This window comes from Urocampus carinirostris, chromosome 5, assembly GCF_059441175.1.
Source record: "Urocampus carinirostris isolate Australia breed hairy pipefish chromosome 5, RoL_Ucar_1.0, whole genome shotgun sequence".
Lineage (NCBI taxonomy): Eukaryota > Metazoa > Chordata > Actinopteri > Syngnathiformes > Syngnathidae > Urocampus > Urocampus carinirostris.
Genome location: NC_142353.1, coordinates 20,561,543 through 20,581,358, shown reverse-complemented (window position 1 = coordinate 20,581,358; position 19,816 = coordinate 20,561,543). Strand labels below are relative to the sequence as shown.

The following is a 19,816-nucleotide window of genomic DNA, read 5'->3' as shown; positions in this document are numbered from 1 at the left end:
AGTAAGAGGAAACGCAAAGGCGGGTAAAGCTTGAGAAACCAGCGTTCCAATTGGTCACAAGGCAGAATTGCTAAACCAATTGCATATTTTGTTACCGGAAGTTTAACCTTTCGCGATGGCGTTATTGTTCTCGTTTTATGTTATTCAGAAACACAAGTTAATTATTAGTTAATTAGAGAATGTACTTTATCGATTTGCGGATAAAACTAACATTTAGTTTCTGGTGAAATATCGGGTCCAACGCGTTCATATTTATAAATGTTCTCTGCAGATAATATGATAGCACCGTTGTTAGCGCCGAAAACATATTTTGTAGCTGATAATTTAAGACCCCTTTCTATTGATATAAAACCATGCTGGGTTATCTGGCAGCAAGGAGAGCTGGCCTGGATGATCCTCTTCAACTCAGGCGCGTGGAGGCGACGAGAAGGTAAACAGACGTGTTTTCCAATGTGCAATAGCAAAGCAGTGCATATTCTTTCCCATAAAAGCTGGTGTTAGTCTTTTTGTTTTTGTCTTATGGTAAACACTGTTTTTCCTGTTTATGTGTCTTCAAAGGGTACTAAGTCTAGAGCTGAATGCAGACAGAGATGTGGAAAGAATCCATGGCAATGGTGTCAATACTATTGACATTGAAGTAATAGAAGGCAGATAGTAAGTAAAATGTCAACATTTGTTTTAATAAACCTCATGAATAATTCGGATAGTCACATTTGTCTTGACTTTCTTTGGAATATATACGTTCTAGTTTGCTGGGGGAAAAGATAACTCACCCACTTGTATTTTATGCATTTTTGCTTCAAATGCCTCAAGATGGTGCCAAAACCCTGTATATCCATCTATCCAGCCATTATCTGCACCGCTTATCCTCAGTAGGGTCGCGAGGGTGCTGGAGCCCATCTGGGTTGTCTTCGGGCAAGGGGACACCCTGAACTAGTTGCCAGCCAGTCGCAGGGCACAAACAAGTCACTCGCTCATTCACACCTAGGGACAATTCGAACTGGCCAATTAACATACCTGTCAACCTCCACGGCTCCATGCCCGTACAAACTGGCATATTTTCCCGTACAAAATACAAAATAATCGTACACCATATATATATATTTTTTCGGAATGATGCATGGTGGAAAATCCCCAGGCGGCCGACACATGCGCACATTAGCATCAAACCGATGAAAAAAACGAAAATGAAAAAAAAAAAAACCGATACCAACAGCGAACTCCTTTGACTTGATTGATTTGCCGTTTCGTGATAGTCGGTGTATACCGGATGGTACCCATCATTGACAAATTTGCGTTTTTCCGTACAGATTTCCTTGTACGTCGTACTCCTCTTAAAATGCATAAAAAATGTACTTTGTATGGCAAAACCGTACCGTTGACAGCTATGAATTAACCTGAAATGCATGTTTTTGGAATTTGGGAGGAAACCGGAGTGCCCGGGGGAAACCCACGCATGCACTGGGAGAACATGCAGATTCCACACAGGAAGGTTTGATCCCATGACCTCAGAACTGTGGCGCGGACGCGCCAACCACTCTACCGCCGTGCTGCACACCCCGTATATAAAAAAAATGCACATGGTGAAACAACAAAAGGATCATTCACCTAGAGAGCCTTCTTGCTCTTTAGTGCAAGTTCAAAATCATTTTAAAAAGCCTTTTTAGACCCGCAGACTGATTTGGGCTAGAGGTAAGATCGGGCCCAAAAAAAGCACCCGAGCCCGACGCAGGCCCGAGGGGTATTAAACCCGACCCGGACCGAGCCCGACTAATTAACTGGATTTGCTGGCCCGGCCCGAGGGGGCCCGAAATTACATATTTTATTTATAAGGAGGGGTGATTTATGATAACAAATTAAACTCTGCCTTTTGTTACAACATCTAGGCCTAAGTTAAATAAAACTGTATAAACATTTACATCATTTTTTGAGGTAGCGAAAACATTTAAGGGCGTCCGTCATTTTGACGACTTGATCATTGGGCCATAATCCACAGCAGCAGTAGTAGTACGTCCTTAAGATTTTAGCGCGGCACTATCATTGAGGGGGTGTTGACGTGTTGTGCCCTTTTCCGACTCCTATGCAAATCCCCCCCCCCTGATCGTATTCTATATAAAACGCTTATTAAAACAATAAAGCGAGCTAATTATAATAATTGGGAGATCCTAGTCTATATAACGCGTTTATTTAAACAATAAAGCGTGATTTTATTCTGCAAATTGCGTTTTTTAACGCGGATGAAAATGTCACCAACGTCAATGTACACTTCCGACAAAAGCGATCGTATTCTATATAAAACGCTTATTAAAACTCTTACCAGAGTGCGTTTTCCTCGTCAGTTCTCCTCTCTTGAGTTTATCCTTAACTTCTTGTTGGTCCGACTCCATATCGGGGATACCAGGCCAAAATCACGCAAATTTGCGGAGGGGAAGATTATTAAGAGGACAGCATTCACGTCACGTCACGTGCACAGAGCATGCTCTGGCTCCGTTAAAAGCAATTACAGCTCCTTCTCCGTTTTATCCAAATTATTTATTTTATAACAAGTATTCCTTGGTCTAGTATCCATACATAGTTTAAGTATATATTTTTAATGAACATATATTTATAATTATTAATTAATTAAAAAAAAAAAAAAAAAAAAAAAAAAAAAGCAGGACCGAACCCGACCCGACCCGACCGTATGACTGACATTTCAGGCCCGACCCGGCCCGAAATTGTCTCGGGTTCGGGTTCGGGTTCGGGCTCGGGCCATGAATCTTAGCTCTAATTTGGGCTACAAATGTCAGAAGGGCCAGGAGGGAAAGAAAATATTGATTTTTTTTTTTTTTAATCTGCCAATACAGACAGCAATCTGATACCTCGGTTATAAATTGAGGAAAATATATTGTAGCGATATCCGATTCAGCTCACATCGTCGCTGCTATTTCATAAAGATGTATTTTTGGCCTTTTTGGTAAACATTCTATCTATGCAAAAAATAAAAAATGACCAAAAAATTGAGATACGTCTTTTTTAATAGCAGCAATAAATAAACACGCCTACATCTAGATGAACATTATATATATATATATATATATATATATATATATATATATATATATATATATATATTCAAATCTTTAACAAGAACATTTAATGTAATTGGTTTTGAAATACTCAGGATCTATTTACAATTCAACCTCTAACAAATGTTGACTGGTTAGAAAAATGTTAATTAAAATGTGTAAAAAAAAGAATAAGAATATATTTTGTCCCTACTGAATATTGGCTTTGAGGAACACAAAGTGATACTAAGATACTTATTCAGATTCTTCTGTTCGTGATAGACAATGCTCAATGTTTTAGAGCCATTAATATAGTTACAATTAGTCAAAATAAGGATCATTTTCCTGATTTGACTCATATTTTTAAATTTCATTTTTATTCTCCATTTTCTCTTGAACTGTTCCTGTGCTCAATTTAGAAGTAACACCATGCCTAAAAACCACCATGACCTGGCCCGCGGGTATTAAGGCCTGTCCAGCCTGAGCCCGACAAATTAACCTTAATTTGAGGAACCAAAAACCCCCGAATTTGCATATCTTATTTGTAGGATGAGAGAGAGGATGAAGGAAGAAGAAAGTGTGACTTTGGCTGCCATGTGCACAGGCCTCGCAGACACATGCGTAAGTCATCTCATGCGTGTACTGATTGGCACACCGGCACTGTCAAAAAAAGAAAATAAACCATAGAACACATGACAAGTGTTTGGCATGTAAACACAAAGGCACAAGGTAATGTTATAACAATGTGACGTCATGGCCGTAAAGTGAGCATTTGCCGATAAGTATGGTGATTAGAACGCCTACTATAAAAAAAATGACAGTGAGCACATAACCGGTTTTCCAAGTGCCCTATTAAACATAACATTGGCGACAAGGATGGAGGATCCACTCTCGCCCCTTCTTCCGTTCCTCACCCTGCCTGGCAATCCGCCAGTCCCATGGCCTCAACCTTCAGTGTTAAAATTACCTAGACCTAGTGCGCTTTCTTGCTCTTTAATGCTCAAATAACACGTCAAATTATGTACAGTGGGACCTCGCTACTTCGCGGTTCCACGTTCGCAGGTTCAGAGCTTCGCTGGTCTAAAAAATAATAATAATAAAATAAAATGATTAAAAAAAAAAGTTTATTTATTTATTTTTATTATTATTTTCAAGCATTTTTGAAGGGGCATCGCTACTTCGTGGTTCCACGTTCGCGGGTTCAGAGCTTCGCAGGTCTAAAAAATAATAATAATTAAAAAAAAAATTATATATATATATATATATATATATATATATATATATATTATTTTTTTTTTCTTTTTTTTTTTTCTTTTTTTTTAAGCATTTTTGAAGGGGCGTCGCTACTTCGTGGTTCCACGTTTGCGGGTTCAGAGCTTGGCAGCTCTAAAAAAATAATAATAATAAAATAAAAAAATAAAAAATAAATATATATATATATATATATATATATATATATATATATATATATATATATATATACATTTTTTTTAGGGCATTTTTGAAGGGGCGTCGCTACTTCGCGGATTTTCACTTTTCGCGGGTGGTTTTGGTCCCCATTAACCGCGATAGCAGAGGGATTACTGTAATGTGATTTTTGGTGCTTAAATAACATGTGAAATGATATAATGATAAGGTTATAATTTCCAGATAAGTCGCGCCTAGGCCAAACTATGAAAAAAAAACTGACCTATAGTTTGGAAAATATTGTACTTAGCTTCCATAATAAAAATGTGAATTTGATTATTGTGACTCCTGATGCGCGAGGGTTCACTGTTTACTGTTTTTAATTATATTTTAATTCAAAGTGGCCTGATTTACCACATGTGTGTTTTTTAGCATGTTGTCTGGAGGGGCAGATGGAGTGATTGTCATCTATGACCTGGAGAACCTAAGTGGGAAACCCCAGTACACTTGCAAGGCTGTTGCCACCATTGGGAGGTGAGCCTTATTACTCAATTACCATACGTTGTCCACTAGAGAGCAGTATATGTTTATTAATTGTTAAAAAAATGTTTCTTTAAAAAACGTTCCAGGTCAAGCAAGTATGTCCATAAATTTAGTGTCGAGACAGTCCAATGGTATCCTTACGACACTGGCATGTTTGTATCCAGTTCTTTTGACAAGACAATGAAGGTGTGGGACACAGAGACGCTTAAGGTACAGTATATAACTTCCATCTATGCATTTTCAAAACGACATAAAATTTTATTCTCTGGTCTACCACACATCCATTTTTAAGAGCAATGTGGTCATTTGGGTTGCTAGTAATTAAAAAATAAGAAATTAAAATAAAATCCAGCACTTTGACGCAATGCGTTAAAAAGTAGTTTTCAAACAGCCACACTGCTATTTTGGCTGACTCATTTACAGATGATTGCAAAAAAGTAATTGAACTAATCTGGCATAAAAAAATTAAATTTGATAATGAAAACTGTGTCTTGTCATGTTCCTTTCTGAAATTAGCAGAGACAGCCTTTTCTTTTACAACAATGACAAATAAAAAATGTTGATGGTGAAACTACTCTCAACCAGTCTAGTAGAAAATGCTTAACTTTTTCTTTCCTGATGAGATGCTTTGTTAGCACTTGTGAACATGGGCACGCTGTCACATGGCCCTTTGATAGCGAGTGAGAAATAGTAGTGTGCTTTAGCTCTGGTTTGACAAGGCAATGGAAAATTTAAAAACTAAATGTTAACTCAGGGTGATTTAACAGTTTTGTAATGGAAAAACATTTATTTTGAAAATGTATTTGGTGTGTGAAGTATTTCTGGTTTGAATCTTCCTCTGGTGCCTTTCTTACTGTTTACTTCTCGCTTCCTGCCTTCCTGTGCCACCTCATAGCTGTTGGCTAATTCTGCACCAAACTGCAGTTTAATCGGCCTCACACTTACATCACAGGTTCATGCAGGGGGCATAAAATGAACCGACTGAACTTAAGTAGTGCTTTTCATTTTGTTTTGGTTTCTTCTGTCACTAAATCTATTCCAATATTGTTGAGCTTTATTTACATTTGTGGATGGGAAGTACTTTGTTTGTTTATGCAAAAACTGGCTCCTATGTGTGCCTAATTTATGGGCTGTCTGGAGAGATTGCACATGGTGACAGATGGTGCAGCAATAGAGGCTTTTTTTTATATTTGCTTGAGAATTTGCATCGTAGCTGCCACTACTGCACCACCGAGATAGTACTTTATAGTTGAGCTTGTCCTTATATCCACTTGCTCGCGCTTTTTTCATGTTAATAGTCCAGACCAGGGATTGCCAACCTTTTTGAACCTGAGAGCTACTTTTTGTCACGAATTAACGCAAATGGCTATCAGTTTGAAATGCATTTTAAAATAACAACTTATCCTGTGGGCAGCACGGCGGCGCAGTGGTTAGCGCGTGTGTGGAACTGTTCTGAGGTCATGATATCGAATCTCCTGTGTGGAGTTTTCATGCTCTCCCCGTGCTTGCGTGGGTTTCCTCCGGGCACTCCGGTTTCCTCCCACATCCTAAAAACATGCATGTCAGGTTAATCGGCCAGTCCAAATTGTCCCTACGTGTGAATGAGCAAGCAAATTGTCTGCCCCTGTGTGCCCTGCGACTCGCTTAATTAAAAAAAATATTGAGCAATTTGAAATCATGAAAATGGCATGCTGTCTTTGATAATAGAGTAGTTATGTTAGAACAAATTTGGCATTTGGAGTTTTCCTGGTTTTAATTCCCAATTATGTGACGTACCTCCACAATGGTTACTTTTCAGGAGACCGGAAATCAGCATGTTTGCTCAACCCATCAACGAGAGCAAAGCAATTTAAACACTTTAAAATTGTCACTAATTTGTAATAACTACACCTACATATTTAAATTAACATGAAAAAAAACATAAGAGATTGTAACTTTGAAAATGTAGTCCCAAGTACACCCATTTCCATGTAAATACAATATTTAAATATTTGTATTTTTTACATTCAAAAATCATTTTTTGGTCTCCCCTTAGCCTGCTGAAGTTTTTGAGTTTGACGGCACCGTCTACAGCCACCATCTGTCGCCCATCGCCAGGAAGCACTCTCTTATCGCAGGTATGCAATTGGGCACCATGCACCCATTGGTGAAAACCTAGTGAGCGGACGCTTGTCAGAAGGAAAAGTGTTTCTCTAAGCTTCAGCAAACGCTGAGCTTTTACTGCTCTAAGTTTTACGTATGCTCAAATGCAACTTAAAAAGCGATGACGGAACCTTTAGTACAGTGAGACATGTGCAGGGTATGTGTTGCACCATCACCAAGCAGGAACAACAGGTTACCCATTCCTGCTGCTGAAGTCATACAGGTACTTCTGGGAAAATAGAAAAAAGAAAATCAATCAGGCTCTTGCCCTCTTGGAAATTCCTTTTTGTAGGTCGAAAAAGATGTACTTTTTAAATGAATCTCCTTCATAAAACAGTGAAATAATAAATTTATATTTTTTGTGTTTTGGCGGATGTTCACACATTCTAATTGGCAGTGACTCATTTGTCGAGAGTACTGTTTTTGTTATCTGGTGTTATCTGTGTTAAGATTCACCACACCTTGTTTCAGGTAACCTGGAAGTCCAGTTTTGGAGCACGTTTTCGCCAACAACCCCTCCCTTATAGAATCCTGTCTTAACATATTTTTGTCTTGAAAGAAAGTGTGTCAAAGTGTTTTTATTGGGTGTTTGTGTCTGTCTCTCATTCTTGTTAGTGGGCACCAAGAATCCTAAAATACAGCTGTGTGACCTGAAGTCTGGCTCTAAGATCCACATCCTTCAGGGTTAGTGCTTTATACCACAAACACATGTGTAAATGTAAATCATTTGAAAAGTGTATATTCCCACTTCCTTTCGAATATTTGTACATATTCATTCTGGACTTTGGGTGTGGTGAAATTTCATAACACTTCTAAACCACAAAAATTACTTCTAAACTACAGAAAATGCAGTTCACAATTATTCCGCTTATTAGATTATTAATATGGTAAATGGTCTGCATTTATATAGCGCTTTTCAAGTCAATGAAGACCTTCCAAAGCGCTTAACAATTACCCATTCACCCACACACACGCACACACCAATAGCGGCCATGCAGCCATACTAGGCGCCGACCTGCTTATTGGGGGCTTTAGGGATTCAGTGTCTTGCCCAAGGACACTTCGACATATAACACGGAGGAGCCGAGAATTGAACCTGCGATTTCTTGATCCCAAGACGAGCGCTCTGCTTGTGTTTTCATTGCAGCTGCTGTAAAGCATGTTCATGATGCGCGTGCACAACTGGTCCCTAGCTTTATTTTTGGTGGGCTTGAAATGGTCTGCCTTTACCAAGGGCTGGTTTAGCAATGTCACGAAATAATCACGTATGAAAGTACATGTTGGAGTAAATATGCAACAACTGAACTGCAAAGTCGCTAAGGAACACAATACTCGTCAGATTTGGATTTCTACCTAAACACTTCTTCAAAACCTGTTTTCACTAATATTTTGTCCTTTTTTCATGTAACTTTCAATCAAGAAAATCAACTGCTTTTGTTGAATGTTTTGTTTTTGCAATAGTTAGAAACAAGACTAATTAACATTTCATTAAAAACAAAAACTTTTCCCCCACCTCAGGCCACAGAGCAGAAGTCTTATCAGTTCGATGGTCACCCAGATATGAACATATCCTAGCCACGGCCAGGTAGGCATAATTTTTAACCTACTTAAATTATCATGTCAGATTTTAGCTCAATGACAAGCTACGCATCGTTATGGAAACTCGGAGTTGAAGAAAATAAACAGTTCTTGACTTTGAAGATTTCCCACTATTGATTAAGAGAAACTCACATTGCTGAACAGCGATGTAGTACGGCTGATGTAGGTAGCGTCTGCTGCATAGATTATAGAACTCAGTTAAACCTTATGATGTTTAGATGTATTTGTTTTATATATATATATATATATATATATATATATATATATATACATTTAAATATTAGTTGTTGTACTCGTGGTCTCCATGCAAGTATTGAAAAGTCTGGAAATTAATTTGAACAATTTACAGTGTGAAAACTAAATTCTGAAAGGAAAAATAGTTGTTTGCATATAAAATGACTGTTTGAATACACTTTTTTTTTTTAATCGGGTCGTTTTTTTCCCCGAGCACAACTGAAAAAAAACTTTTAACCTGATCAAGTTTTGTGGCAATTTTATGCACATTTTGTATGGCTCACACAACATTTATTTCCTGATTGACATCTGGTCTGTCTAGTCCGGTGACCCATGACCCTTTCTCCAGCCCCCAAAGTAGTCTTATATGAAGTTTCACTACCCCCAGCATTTTTTTAACTAGCAAACAGGTTTCACAAAAATAGAACTGCGTTGAAAAAAACACAATGAGAACATTCTATTCTATTCATTTAGCATTATCTTAGGGGGAAGTAAAGGGGAGTGATTCAGGAATTTAGGTTGAAAAAGTATGTGATTTTGAAAACCCATTAAATTTAGCTGGGCATAATGATGAACCCTGGAAAGAAGTGTGAGTTTTTACAGGGGGTTTAAGTGGTTGGCGTGAATTTATGGTATTATTTTGCAGTATATGTCTCGGAATGTTCACAGTAGTTGTTGTTGTTTTTTTTTTTTAACTCTTTCAGATCATTTATAGAACTCTTATATACTTGTAACAGTCAACTAAATCAGAGGACTTACATTTGATTAAATTAGCATTTTCAATGTCAAATATGGTTTAGCTGGAATTTTTACCTATTAAATGCCTTTTAAGATTCCACTATCAAAAACAATTGATAATGAAAGTTAATTTCACACTGCTCTTGTACTTGGTCTTGTAATATGGTGATGGGTCTAGGAATGTCAAACTCAGTTTGGCTCTGGGGTCGTATCCAGACTTTCTCTTCTGAGGCAAGCCGGATCAGTAAAAGGATTTCAACTATAAATTTCTAATTTTGTTTTTTCAGTATTTTGCTTTATCATTCAGCTTACATTACTAACCTACGCTACATATTATAATCACGGATGACAAGGGATCTTTACTAAATAAAACACATTTATTCACAAACATTGAGGAAAAAGATTTTCATGTTTGCTATTGAATGTGTTTATATTAGCATTTGAATAATTTCAGTTTTACATCTGAACCAACTCAGCACACTATAAATTCAACACTGCCCTCTAACAGCCTTAGAGAGCATTTGGTTTGGAATAATAGCCTTTGATGGATATGACCGGGAGACTTGCTTCTTTTTTCGACACATACATTTATAGTGGGCCAGATTAAATCATCCAACGGACCAGATCCGGGCTGTATGTTTGACATGCCGGGTCCAAGAAGTCTCATGTGAGTCTACATTTGCCCTTAGAGACCCGTCCAAGAGAGAAATAACAGGCACGGGATCATTCCAGTGGCTCTTCTGTCATTCCCCTTCCCGACCATATGGCCGAAATAGCGGCCTCGAGGCAAAAATATTGGTGGCTCATCTCAAACACGGCAGAGGCCGTGTCACCGAAGCATATGGTAGATGCAGCACCCACCTGTTTTATGCTACATTAGACATGCTAATTAATCTAGTGGGACCTGTGTGCTGCTCTCCCTTTGGACTGTAAGTGATTTTGAAAACAACTGACTCAAAGGAGGCATGCGACGATGCCTTTGTGATATTCAAGTTGGCTGCATGTTAAAAAAATAGAAACAAATCACACAGACTCGCATGCAGAAGTGACAAAAGCTACAATAGGTACATCTGCCCAGTTTGTTTTATACAAACCTAGTTTTTTTCATTTTTTTTTGACACTTGAATATATTTGACAACATGTTCATCATTGTGTGTCATTTTACAATGGCGTGCACTTTCATTTGGCTGTACCTGTTTATGATAATAAACATTTTTGATTGTAAGATGTGTTCACACTTTGTTTTGGTGGGCAAGAGGAATTAAGAGTATTTGCATTTAATTTAATTTCTTTGGAGAGAACTTTTTTGTACATGTATATGATCATTTAAAGTTTAGTCGACACTCAAAATAAGGACCACATCTATGGATTTGAAACTTGCAAGAACAGGAGGGCCTTTAGATAAGAAATTCCAACCTGTTCTAAAGTCTCTACTTGTGTATTTCTCTTTTTAAAGGTTACATAAGCTGATCCAGCCTAAATGTGGGAATCAAAGAACAGAAACAAGCTTGGCCAATAGTAAAAATGCTATAAACAGTCTTTAATAGTCAAAACAACAGTGCACAATTGTAGTCAAAATAACAAACTGGCATCATATGCAATCACTTTTGCAGGTGTCCAATCTTAAAAGCAGTTAAAATCATCAGTATGTTTTAGCCCAAACATATTAAGGTACTTAAATGCACAGTTTTCAAACCCAATTAGAACTCCTTTTGCTAATATCAAATTGCTTAGGACATTTGTGGTGTGTGTCTAGTTTTAATTTTTATACCTTACAAATATGTATAAAGTGCCTTTTGCAGTTCCCAAAATGCTGTACTGTAATTTTCGAATGGTTTAACAAGTATGATGGTTTGCTTTCCAAGTGCTGATAGTAAAGTGAGAGTGTGGGACGTGCGCCGGGCCTCGGGTTGCCTTTTTACGCTGGACCAACACAACGGAGACAAGGCAAAAGGCGCTTCTGAGGCAGGTATGCTTTTCGTTAGTCTAAAGGTTATTTTTTTGTTATTTTTTTTAACCAATATTTGTCATGAACTAGAGCTTCAGCAATTGTGATTTAATCTTTACTCGACATCTCGTATCAAAATATCCGTCCCTAGATTTGCATAAAAACGTGTGTGTTTTGTATCTTAACTCATATCCTACACACCCAAAATGTCGTCTTTAGTAAAGTGGAGGTCAATAAAACATACTACTGTTAGAAACTCTATTTGGTTTAACTTCTTCGAAGATAAAATAAATGAAATAAGTACCATCATCTTTTTTCAAATACAAACTAAGTTACTAGTCTCATGACCAATTTAAAATCATTATTTGGGGCTTTTTATGAATTGGGTGACTGCTGTTTACAAATCTTACTAAGTACTGAAACTTTTTACGCCAAAATTAACTTACTTTTTATAGCAAGGGTCACCAACCTTTTTGAAGCAGAGAGCTCCTTTTTTGTCACAGATTAGCACAAAGGGCTACACGTTACTATGTTTTTACCAGGTTGTAATTATTAGAATTGGGGTTAAAATAGACTCAGTCACCCACTGAAACATTTGCCTTGGTACCAAGTGATTTACAGATATAAATTATAGGCTAATTTAAAAGAGAATTAAAAGTATGTATGTCTTTTAACACACGGGTCATTTCAATCATTTCTCATGCCAGTTAGAAATCAAATTTCCTAGAAAATCGCAATGAACCATCAGTGATGAGCTATTTTCACAACTCGTGGTTATAAAACCCATTACATTTTCACCTGCAGTACAGTAGAAGTGCCAAATGTAATCTAGGAATAATCTTCGCTAGCTGGCAGTCGAGAAAAAATCCCCACGGTATCATGGCTGCTGCTTTTATGCAAGCGACTTGGGGCTAAGTTGAGCCAAGTCAATGAACCTATCGATATTTGTTTGGTTGTAGTGTTCTGGAACATATCTCCTCCGCATCTTTCTCACCTTTTTTAATCACAGACTAATAGAAAACAAAACATCCTCTTTGATTCAAGATTGATTTTGGCAAATTTGCAAAAAGGTTACCATAATGTGTTTCCTGTCGCCACCCAGTCAACACAGCTCACAACGGCCTAGTGAATGGGCTTTGCTTCACAAGTGACGGCCTGTATCTCCTTACGTCTGGAACAGACGATCGCATGAGACTCTGGAACAGCGCCTCGGGGGAAAACACCCTGGTATGTCATTCGACGGTATTACGTGGCACGATGCTTCACCAATTGCTAACTTAAACCTTTAAACTCGTCAACATGACAAAACCTTCTAAACGACAGCGATGTTGCTCCCAGATCTTGAATGAATCCCCCAATTTAAATGTCCTGCTTGACTGGCTTTTGGAACATTTGCTCTGATGTTTTTCATTTTCTTTCTTTGGTTCCACCTCCAAGACACATACTCACCCAAGGGGTAGATCTGTTGGGAACACAGAAGTAACATACCTTAGTTTGCTCCACATATCAAATTAATTTCCCAGACACTGTCCTGTTGCAGCCGTGTCAAACATGTGGGACATGTTTAAACAAACGTAAATAAAAATGCTTCCAAGTGCTGATAGTTTTTTTTTTTATATTGATTAGTGTGTTGTTTATGTTTTTTGTATTCTAAATGGGGGTCACCTACTTTTTTGAAGCTGAGAGCTACTTTTTACTACCCATTTTATAATATGTTGTTACAATGTTATAATGTGATTTTTAGAAGTACAGTTAACACAGGCCTAGTCAACCACTGTAACTAAATTAGAAAGCAATTAAAATCAATCAACAAATCGAACTTCCTAGAAAATTACAATGACCGGTCACTGGTGAGCTACATTCCCGTGAAAAAGACTTCCTGATTCCTGTGTTTTTTTCCATATTGATCACTTACAGAGGTTTCAGATCCTCAAATCAATTTTAATATCACACAGAGACAAGCCAAGGAAATACAAAATGCAGTTTTATAATGTTTATTCCATTTGCCCCTCAGCCTAATTGCAAGTTGGGCCACCTTTGGCGGCGATAACAGAAATCGAACATTTACGATTATTGGTACTGAGTCTTTCACAATGCTGTGAAGGGATTTTGGCCCACTCTTCTTTGCAAACTTGTTACAAATCGGCAATATTGGAGGGTTTTCTAGCATTAACTGCCCAATTTAGGTCACACCAAAGCACATTATTGGCTTTAAAGCCGGACTTTGACTTGACTTTAACCTCTCCAGAACCTTCATTTTGTTTATGTTTTAGTCATTCAGAGGTGGACATGCTTGGGTGTTTTGGAACGTTGTCCTTCTGCATGATCCAAGAGCGCTTGAGTTTGAGGGCACTGAATGATAGACGGACTTTCTCGTGTCGGGCAAGATTTTTTTAGACTTGATCTTACATCTCCCAACTGATGTATGCCATGTTGACGCATCCCTTTCAGGTGAACTATGGAAAAGTAAGCAACAGCAGCCGCAAGCGGCGTCAGTTCACGGTGTCACAAGGCTGCAGTCCGGAGTTTGTGTTTGTGCCGTGCGGCAGCTCAGTGGCTGTTTACAGCCTCCATACGGGGGAGCAGGTCACAATGCTGCGGGGTCACTACAACCACGTGGACTGCTGCGAGTTCCACCCAGACCACCAGGTGAGACGTGTCTGGTTGGCTTTTATAAAAAATAACACAAGCATGTCTATCACACACTGCCTCCATGTAGCATATTTTGTCATGTTTTTTTAGTTACTTTTCAACTAGAATGCAGTAGAACTGCTTGTGACTCATTCTTCATGGTAAGGAGGCCATGGTATCCATGATTGATTTGCATGCTTCCTGTTTTCATGATCTTAAGTATGGTATTGTCTGCACTATGAGGCGCACCAGATTATAAGGCACACTCCCAAAATGTAGTCTTTTGTGATATTTTTTAATAATAAGAAGCACCGGACTGTGAGGCGCATGGACTAAAAACTACAGTAACGGCTAGGGTTGCACAAAAAATAAAGAACACCGTATTTTCCGCACTACACGGCGCACTGTGTTATAAGGCGCACCTTCAATGAATGATATATTTTAAAACTTTTTCCATACATAAGGCGCACCGCATTATAAGGCGCTAAAGTAGAGGCTGTAGTTACGTTATGCAACCGTTAGATGGTGCCGCGCTAAAGGGAATGTCAACAAAACAGTCAGATAGGTCAGTCAAACTTTATTAATAGATAACAAACAAACTTTCCACAACTCCATTCACTCCCAAAATGAATAAACAGCTGTTTTATTATTTTCTCTGAGGTAAAGCATTTTCGTCCATATTAATGATATGCTCTGGCCGGATCTCTTTTTCAGTAATCTTGTTTGTGCAGTATGTGCGGAAAGTGGCCAGCTTTTCCTGGAAGTCAGCTGGCAGTTGCTGTGAAACAGTAGTTCGTGTACGGATGGAGAGATTACATCTTTTCATAAACCGAAAGCACCAAGAAGGACCACCTCTGAATTCTTTAATGTTAAGTTCCCTTGCCAGCGCTGTTGCCTTCATTCGAATAGTGATTGTACTGACACTTCTACTTGCTGCTCTTTGTTCAACAACCCACTGTTCAAGTGTGTCCTCTAACTGTGGCCATCTCGCTTTATTGCCATGGAAACTTTGTTTAGTCTTCTTTTCTTGGCGCAGCTCATCCTCATGCTTCCTCCACTTCCGCACCATCGATTCATTAATGTTAAACTCTCTTGCTGCTGCTCTATTTCCGTGTTCTACTGCGTGGCTGATCGCCTTGAGTTTAAACGCTGCGTTGTAAGCGTGTCTCTTAATAGGAGACATTTCAGGGTCTATACAAACGCACAAATAAAAGAGAATCGTTGTTTGATATTTCCCAGTATGCACAGCGCACTTCTTCTACACGAAAAATGGAGTCGGTGGCTGCTTACCGTAAGTTGCGAGACCTGTCGCGGCTCAATATTGATCCATATATAAGGCGCACCGGATTATAAGACGCATAGTCAGCTTTTAAAAAAAAAAAGTGCGGAAAATACGGTACTGTATTTTTGCATTGCTTGTTCAGTCGGAATATATCACTGATCACAATTACATAACATTGGATGCAACAGGAATTGAACCTGGATCGCAACGAGGAGCGCCGGATCCTATCCTCTAGGCCATCAGAGTAACAGACGACATATACCAGCTCAGTAGCCTAGATGGTAGTGTGCCCGCTTTGAGACTGGGAGGTCGCTGGTTCGCGCCTCGACCGAGACATACCTAATTGGTATAATGGCGGCGCCCTCTGGCTGCGGCTGCATCGACTCGCTACAACGGGTCAGGTGTATCGACATTTCGTTCTGTGTACATTGTTACAAAGAATGACAATACAAAGGAAATTATTATTATTATTATTATTATATGAAAAGGCTTTAGTGGTCAACTGGAAAGGATCTGGCGCTATCCCTGCCGCGATCCAGGTTTCATCACCTTTGCATTTGATAAGAAATTGTGAACAACCATCCATGTCCTTGCAGGCTTTTGCTTAGGACGTCTTACCATCGCTATCCTGTTTGATCCCTGTTGCCACCATTGACATGCAACGGTCAGCAATAATATTTATCAACTGATCAATAATTTCACAAATATGATAACGTATTTCCAAATTTGTCCGCACATAAAGCGCTCCAGAGTATGCAAATTTCTGGCCAATTTGAGGGTTTTGGGCGCACATTATTGTCCGGAAGATTCTGCATTTAAAATCTGATTTCCCGCTAGGTGCTTATTTACTTACAAGTAATCAAACATTAAACCTTACAATACACATATATATATATATATATATATATATATATATATATATATATATATATCTTGTTGCATTGAACAAGGTGTTCTCATATCCTATCAACTTATTTTGTAATTTTTGTTGTTGCTAAATCTCATTACACTATTATTAATTTCAGTATTGTTATGATGCTCTATTTTGCATCACACTATTACAACTTGGGCCAGAGTCTGAGCACTCCCTTAAAAATATAGCCTATTTTACCTGACATTCTTTTCCTATCTTGTCTTTTTAGTTTTATTACAATTTTAATCTTGGAGTGCCATGTCTAATCCTGTAGCAAACAACGTTCACTACATTGTTATCCATGACATTAAAGACAATTCAATTAATTCGAGGGAATCTTTTTTTGTACATAATACAATACACAATCCGTTATTTGTGTGGTTTTCTGTCAAACAGGAGTTGTACAGTGCAGGCAAAGACGGTAACATACTGGCGTGGGTTCCAGTCCTGCGTGGCCCAGACGAAGAGACCGACTTAGATCAGGTAATGCACCTAACTTCTTATCAAAATGCAAAAATGGAATTCTGTCCAACACAATGAGTCCTCTTTTCTTACATGCAATGGACATGATCGAGGGTTCCCGCAGATCCTTGAGAAGTCTTAAAAGGCAGTGAATTTATTATTCTAAAAATAAGGCCTTGATTGGCATTAAAATGTCTTAAATTCCACTTTTCAAAGTCTCAAAACCGTGAACACAAATAGAATTTGGAATTGATTGAACTTAAAAGATCAATTACGGATTTACTGTGGCAATATGGCGTGTCCATATCTATCGAAACGATGATTTGGTTTCAGTCGGGCTTTTTATAGCAGACGCATTTATCAGGTTGGATCAGGACCAAGTATCGGACAGGGAGGTTTTCTTTGGATCATGGGGAAGTGTACATTTCATGTCTTTCGCCATGGCTAAAAGCTGTGCCAAGTAATGTGTACAGTATTTGTTTTTTTGTTCTGTTTTTTCATTTTTCTTGGTCAACTTTGTCTTAATTTTGATTTCAAAGGCATTTAAAAAGTCTTGAATTTGACTTGCCTTGAGCTGTAGGAAGCCTGCTTTGAAGTTGATAATTTCAGTGATTTGTGTGTGTGGGTTTTTTTGCTCACACAATGACAATATTGGATCATCATGGCAAGAATTACTCCATTCGGTTCTTATACCAGGCGCACTTGCATCATGACAACCATATTCCTTAATAGTGTAGGGAAGTCAAAATATATAGTTACCCTGTAACCGTTTTTTTTTTGCCCTTAAATAATATTGCATGAATTTTTGGAGTCTTAAGCCCTCCCGAAGCCTGCCCTTCCCCGAACATCAAGCTTACCAAGTTTTCTTAAAGGAACCCCTTTTCCTAATTCCCTTAACTCGGCCGCTCTCCATTACCCAAGCTAGTTCATTTTTTGTGTAATTGTATGACCATATTATGGGATTGTTTATGCTTGTGCTACTGATGAGTGTGACATGGTACAGAAATTACATTGTCAACAACGATTAGCTGTCGTGAAGGGCAATGTCATGAAGCAAATGTTTCACTTCAAAGTTCACCTGTCTCTCTTTTGCAGCTTTCCACAAAACTTGAGTATATACGAAAAAGTTCTACCTTTAAATGTTTAACTTGCATACATTCTGACAAAAATGAGTACTGCTACTCTACTGTAAAACACTGTTGATATTGAGCTTTGTGTCATTTTTTTAGCATCCTGAAAAGTCGTCTGTCAACCTCGCCCTCCAGGACACATGGAGCAGCGATGAAGACTAATGTTTCCAAGTGTCACTAAAAGTTTATACTTTTATTTTTACATCTGTTGCTTTAGACAACTGTTTGATAGAATACTGAAACAATAATCTCAATATCATGTTATATTTCGGAATTGTGTTTCAATTACTTAACATTTCATTTGCTGGAACAGAGAGATGACTGCTAAGCATATGGATGTGTAGTGTTTTGTCATTTTTGTATTCTATATTTTGTGCCAGGACCATGGAGTGACCTTTTGTTGAAAGCACATATAATGCATATCATGTATTTTAAGTCTTTCTTAGTAAAAATGTGCTCTTCATTTGTATTTGTTGAGCATTGGGATGTTATAATCCATCAGTGCCAAGCCAAGTGTCCCTTTGCTGTCATTTAAACACAGTATGAGTTGTAAAAAGCTTGATTGTGTTTTATTAAACTTCTTTTCTATGTAAATAAGTATGTCAAGTTTTTAAAAAGAAAAAAAAAACATTTGGTAAAGGGGAAATCATTTTATTTTTAACCTGTATTTTTTTTAATTGAATGTTTTGACGGATAGAAATGTTGCCAAACATGTAATACATAATAAGTTTATTCTGTATTTAATATTGAACTAATGTAAAAGAGAGTTCATAGGATTCTAGATTGTTAATTTGATGAATATGTTTTGACTATTACATCATTGAAGCTGTTTTCGATCATTTTGCTCTTTTTTGATTTCCACACCCTTTAAAGCAGATTTGCTTTTGTAACCTAGGAAATTTAATAGAAATAAAGGGCTCAGGGGGAGGGCCTATAGAACAGGTTGGAATCTCTTATCTGAGGTTTGGCTTCTCTTGTCCTCCTTGCAAGTTGAAAATCCATGATGTCTTCTATCTTTATATTTCAATGTCTATTAAAAATCCAACTTGTCAACATTTTAAATACATTTTTTATTTTGGGGGATTAGCAAAACTCTTTGTTTTAAACTTTTTTTTTAATGAAACGTTTTGATTGAAATAAATGCTGCCAAACCTGTCAAACGTTTTCCTCCTTAAAGTATATTAATTTGTTAGAACAAAGACTATGTTCACATAACATCTTAAATAAGGTTAAGGTGAGTGAAAAAACATATATATATATATATATATATATATATATATATATATATATATACACGCCTGGTGTGGTGGCGTATGTATCATCCTCAGACTAGGGTACTCTACCGGAGGCCTGGGAGTTTGAGAGTTCTGTGCAGTACCTAAGCTGTTTTTAAAACTGCACTCTTCTGGACTGAGGTTTCGGATGTTGTTCCTGGGATCTGGGGGTTAATCCTCCCACTACTACGGGGACCACGCTGGTCTTCACCTTCCACATCTGTTCCAGTTTCTCTTTTAACACCTGATTATTCTCCAGTTTCTCATGTTCCTTCCTCCTAATGTTGGCGTCAGCTGGAATTGCCACATCTATTATCTAACCCTCTTCCCTTTGTCTACCATCAAAAGTCATGGTTGGTTAGCCAGGAGCTACTTGTCTTGAAGGTAAAGTCCCACAGGATCCTGGCTCTGTTGTTCTCAGCGACCTTATGTATCATGGCCTACTGGGATCTAGATACTTCTATGC

At 38.0% G+C, this 19,816-nt stretch overlaps 1 protein-coding gene across 4 annotated transcripts; it reads left to right on the top strand.

The window, feature by feature from the left end:
- The first annotated feature begins 76 nt into the window (after positions 1-76).
- On the top strand, positions 77-19,189 carry ercc8 (excision repair cross-complementation group 8). 4 transcript variants are annotated; one of them, XR_015850504.1, is made up of 14 exons: positions 77-430; positions 559-654; positions 4,887-4,988; positions 5,084-5,207; positions 7,033-7,114; positions 7,755-7,823; positions 8,658-8,724; positions 11,576-11,679; positions 12,761-12,885; positions 14,110-14,307; positions 14,401-14,450; positions 16,168-16,235; positions 16,881-16,967; positions 18,176-18,210. XR_015850504.1 is itself a non-coding variant. In XM_088336120.1 (12 exons), the coding sequence occupies exons 1-11, from the start codon at positions 354-356 to the stop codon at positions 14,413-14,415; spliced, it is 1,059 nt and encodes a 352-aa protein (XP_088192246.1). In that variant the 5' UTR covers positions 77-353; the 3' UTR covers positions 14,416-14,450; positions 16,881-16,954. The 4 variants fall into 4 exon arrangements, 3 of the variants coding, with proteins under 3 accessions (XP_088192246.1, XP_088192245.1, XP_088192247.1); XM_088336120.1 differs by lacking the exons at positions 16,168-16,235; positions 18,176-18,210 and having other exon boundaries at positions 16,881-16,954; XM_088336121.1 differs by lacking the exons at positions 14,401-14,450; positions 16,168-16,235 and having other exon boundaries at positions 351-430; positions 18,176-19,188.
- Positions 19,190-19,816: the final 627 nt, after the last annotated feature.